We start from the raw sequence: 5,146 nt of genomic DNA on the forward strand, positions 1-5,146 counted from the left end.
GAATTGCTACATAAGTGCTACTGGAGGACAGTCAGCATAGGTCTAATTTGGCCCTAAACCACACACACTCAGAAATTTTATTTTATACTCTTGCTAACTAAACTTACAGATAATCAATTTATCAGAGTGTATAGGTATCAACATTCAAAATAAATAAACTCCCTCCCAGCATATTCACTCACAAAAGTGAGAGTTTAGAAGACTGGTGAGCCCAAAACCATAACAAAAAAACCAGCAGTTTTGTGCTATGGTTGAACTAACTATATTGGCCTCCAGAGGTACTCTAAATTATCATAACTTCATTCTACATTCAAAATGCAGGTTTCATGACTTTTTAAAATGTCCAGACTCAAAAGGAAACTAGGTCCTTAAATTCAGCTAAATCACAACTGCTAAATATTTTCACATTTCTTGCCCAATTAAAAAATAAAATACTTACCTGAAAAAGTTTAGTAAACTCATTGGAAGAGTCACACATAATGCACAACCTAAAGGGAAAAATACTTAAGTTATCATGGATTATTATTAAACTGATATCACAGTAATTGAATCCATGCAAAATATGCAATATATTTAGACCCAGTAATTTCCAGGTTCATGTATTTAACAACATTTACAATGAGAAGAGTAGCAATACAGTTTGGGAATTCAGAGCACAGGCTCCAGGAGCCAGACTGAGCCTCAATTTTGGTTATAACCGACTGGTTAAGTAACTTTGACAAGTCAATCTGTCAGTGCCTCAGTTTCATTTATACAAGAAAGATAATAGCAGAACCAGCCCCACAGGATTTTAAGAAGTGAATGAGTTATCACAGGTGAAGACTCCTGGAACACTACCTGGGATACAGTACACTGCACAGTAAGGACAAGCCACTAGAAGAGGGGATAACGGATGGACCCTGCTGCTTCCATTTATACTCTTACCACCCTGACATACTCGATTTCTCCCTACCGCCCCCACCCACGCCCTGCTTCCTTCCCCTCAAACCTAAAAACAAAGGTGGCTTTCCCCAGAAACTCTACCACTGGTGCTGCTACCCTCACGATCTACTCTCTTACTCTGCTATTTCCTATTGTTTACCCAATTTTTCTGTTGTCTTCAGTTTCTTAGCATTCTTTTATTAATTCTACCCCCTGCTCTGCAGAAATTGTACTTTTGAAATTTGTCAAGCTTGGGACCAGCAGTTAGCATAATGTCGCTGGACTCCCATGTAGTCGACCACGGTTCGAGTCCCAGACCTGGTAGCTTAAACTCATGCCGGGCGCGTGTACGTGCGTGCCCAAGATCCCCAGAGAAGAAAGGATTGCAGCGTGGCCATCCCCCTGGGGGGTGATTTCTCACCTTCTGTCTGTCTTTCTGGCAAGCGCACACGCCCTATAGCAAAAACCTCGAAAGAAAGAAAGAAAGAAAGAGAGAGAGAGAGAGAGAGAGAGAGAGAGAGAAGAGAGAGAGAGAGAAAGAAAGAAAGAAAGAAAGAAAGAAAGAAAGAAAGAAAGAAAGAAAGAAAGAAAGAAAGAAAGAAAGAAAGAACGGGAGAGGAGAGGAGAGGAGAGGAGAGGAGAGGAAGAAATTTGCCAGGCTTTCCTAATGATCAAATTCAGGATCCTTTTTCATTCCAAACTTAAGTAAGATGACTTGGTTGACTATCCACTAACTGCAATTCTTTCCTGCTTTGTCTTTGTGATTCCATTCTCCCCCATTACTGCACGACACTCATTCTGTGTCCTTTACTGACCATTCTACCTTCTGCATAGTACCACCTAGGCATTCCAGCATGTTCACACTCTCCTTCAGAGAACCTTCTCTTGGAAGCTCAACTAAAGCTTCCAGCAGTTGACTCTGGCAGCTAGTTATAGACTCAGGCAAATTAAACAAACTAAACTTTAGAAGTTAGTTCTATGAGGCTAGGTTAAATGATTTTCCTATTACTCCTCACATCTTTAAAATTCTTATCTATGTCTATTGAGATGTAAATTCCTGATCCTTTTCTCTTTCAAACTCCAAACCAATACACCTGGCAACTTTCAGGACACTTTGGATGTCGCATTATCACACGCATTATCACACAAGGTATCAGCCATAGTCATCTACTCCAAACTCCAGGTGACTATGCTTGCCTTGAGGGTCAGGGCAGCCACCACCTCAAGGATCAAAGGTAGAAAACATCCCCTCAAAACAATTCCTAAGACATTCGGCTAAAACGATGAAAAAACTGGAGCCCGACAGAAATCATATCTCAAAAGATGAACTGTTCTGCTACTTCCAAGCTCAAATAGAACAAAGGTCCTCATATTAGAAAATCTTCAAGGGAAAGGAAGAAGACAAGCTGATGTCCACAATGTCCTCAGAAATGTTTAGCAGCTTACTCATGGCAGGATGGGAAGCTGCAGGATGGGAAGCAAAGACAAGGAGCCAAGGTGAAATTAATTACCCCACAAGTACTTGTGGCTCTGAGGTGCTGGAAATAGGCTGAGACAAACAAGCAAAAAAGGGTTTCATGTAAGTTGCTAAGAAGAAAGAATGCATCTTTGATTTCTTCTCTAAATATTATTGAAAAAAGCACTTAACTGTTCATTTAAATATTGATCTTTTAAATTATACACTTCAAGTATATAAGAGTGATAGGAATCAGGCCAGCCCCATGGCCTGATGGTTAAGGGAACCAGATTTCACATGGCCAACCATGTAGTTAAACTATCAGACCCAGAGGCCAGGAGGTGGTGCAGTATTAAGGTGCTGGACTCCCACATGGCCGACTACATGCCGAGTTCGAGACCTGGTGGTTTGCTTTCTCGCTTTCTCTCATCTCTCTCTGGTGAGCACACATGCTCTATGGAAAAACTTGAAAAAATAATAATGATAATAATAATTAAAGAAAAAAAGAATCTGATCCAGCGGCTTGAAAAACACACCAGTCACGTGTGCATTCAAGCCCCCAAATCCTGAAACAACGGAGAAATATGGAGAAGGGATTGTGGCATGACCATCTCCCATGGGGCTATTCTTTCACTTTCCTTCTCTCTCTCTCTCCTCCCAGCAAGTTCATACACCCTGTAGCAAATTGGAGGGGGGAGAGCAATAACAACAACAAAACTTAAGACAAGTAAAAAAGATTAGCAACAAATGGGGGAGGGTGGGACTTTAACTGTTATCAAAATGAAGGGGATTCAGGCCAGCAGGTGGAATGGTGGTTAAGGTGCTAGACTCTCTCACAGGGCCAATCGCAGTTAGAGTACCAGACTTGGCGGTTTGCTTTCTCACTTTTTTTCCTCTCTCTCTCTCTCTCTCCTCTATCTGGTGGACACATGTGCCCTATAGCAAATTTAAATAATAATAAATGACATTAAATAAATATTTTAAAATGAAGGATTACAATACCTAACCTATGAAAGGCTTCCAAAGGAAATCACTAACAAACCTGATAGAAAAAATAAACTAGAAATATGTAAAATACACATGGCTCTCAAAACTTAAAAAATACAAATGGCTCTCAAAACTCTAGACAAGGTCATTCATAGTAAGAGAAATGCAAGTTGAGGGGCTGGCAGATGACATGGTGGTTAAGGGCGCTGGACTCCCACATGACCAACCACGGTTCAAGTCCTGGACCTGGCAGCTCGCTTTCTCTCTCTCTCTCTGTCCCTCTCTGGTCAAATTAAAATAAAATGAATGAACAAATAAAGTTAAATAAAATAAATCTTTAAAAAAAGAAAAAAGAATTTCAAGTTGAAACAATACGGCTATTTCTTACCTATGAGACAAAAATCCAGAAGTTTTACACCACACTAAGGCAGTGGGACTGACTGGATTAAGGACTGGATTCAACAAGCACTCTCCTACGCGGCTAGTGGGAACGCCAAATCACGGAGGGGAATATGGGAATGTCTACTGAAAGTGCATACAGTGTCCTTTACCAGCGGTTCTACTCCTAGAGATCACTTTCACAATTCCTGGCAAAAGGAAGGTGCATTTACATGACTAGTCATTATAACAGCTTGTGTGACAGTAAAAGACTGGAAAAACCTATCAGTAGGGGACTGGCTGAACAAACAGTAGCACATTCACATGAGGAAATCCCACACAGTTGTAAGAAGGAATGAGGAGGAGCTTTATGTACCACCATGAAGCCATCTCTAGGATGTACTATTTAGGGAGGGAGGGGACAAAGCAAAGTCTATTAAGGGGGTGATTAAACAATACACAAATACATTTATTTATTAGAAAGAAAGAAATAAGGAAGAAAAAAGCCATAATATTAAAACTAGAAACACTTACCTATGAGGGGAGAGAGGAAGAGGGTACCAAAAGAAGCTAGAACACTTTGCATATACCTTTTTTTTAAGAATTATTTTAGGGCCAGCAGGTGGTGTGGTGGTTAAGAAGCTGGAATTCCCACGTGGCCAACCAGTTTGAGTCCTGGACCTGGCGGCTTGCTTTCTCACTGTCTCTCTCTCTCCGTCTTTCTCTAGCAAACACATGTGAAAATAATAAATAAATAAATATTTCTTTTTTTAAAAAAAAAAAGAATTATTTTATTTAGCTTTACTTATTTATTTACCTATTTATTTAAATTTAACAAGAGAGGGACAGGGTGAGAGAGAGAGAGAGAGAGAGGAGAAAAGTGAGAAAATAAGCCTCCAGGTCTCAAACTATGGTTGGCCACATGGGAGTCCAGCACCCTTAACCACTATGCCACCTGCCGGCCCCTACCTTATTTCATAAATTTGAATGTATAATCACAAATATTTTATGTAATCAATTTTTTAAAAATTTTTAAATATAAATCCTAGGGTCCAACAGATGGTCTAATGTCCCATGTAATCAACTGCAGTTCAAGTCCAGGACCCGGTGGCTTAACACTCATGCTGGGTGCACATGCATGCATGCCCCAAATCCCAAGAGAACAGAGGAAAAGGAAGTGTGGCATGGCCATCCTTCCTTAGGGGTAATATATCACTTTCTGTCTGTCTCTCCAGTGAGCACACATACCCTATGGCAAAAATCTCTCTCTGAAAAAAAGAAGAAAGATAAGTCCTAAAAGTCAAAAGTAAAACAAATCAAATAAGCCAAAATGTACATATCCAAAATTAATAGCATAACCAGAATAGTGACTTTAAAATATGGTAACCTGACCAAACATGTGTG

General features: G+C 40.0%; 1 protein-coding gene across 1 annotated transcript in view; it reads right to left on the reverse strand.

Moving 5' to 3' along the window:
* SELENOI (selenoprotein I) overlaps positions 1–5,146 on the reverse strand; it is a 24,741-nt gene that overhangs the window by 4,755 nt on the left and 14,840 nt on the right. The window contains exon 6 of the mRNA XM_014593139.2: positions 440–488. Coding sequence (XP_014448625.1) covers positions 440–488 — 49 coding nt within the window. The remainder of the gene's footprint in view (positions 1–439; positions 489–5,146) is intronic.

The sequence above is a fragment of the Tupaia chinensis genome, unplaced genomic scaffold, assembly GCF_000334495.1.
Source record: "Tupaia chinensis unplaced genomic scaffold, TupChi_1.0 Scaffold139757_1, whole genome shotgun sequence".
Lineage (NCBI taxonomy): Eukaryota > Metazoa > Chordata > Mammalia > Scandentia > Tupaiidae > Tupaia > Tupaia belangeri.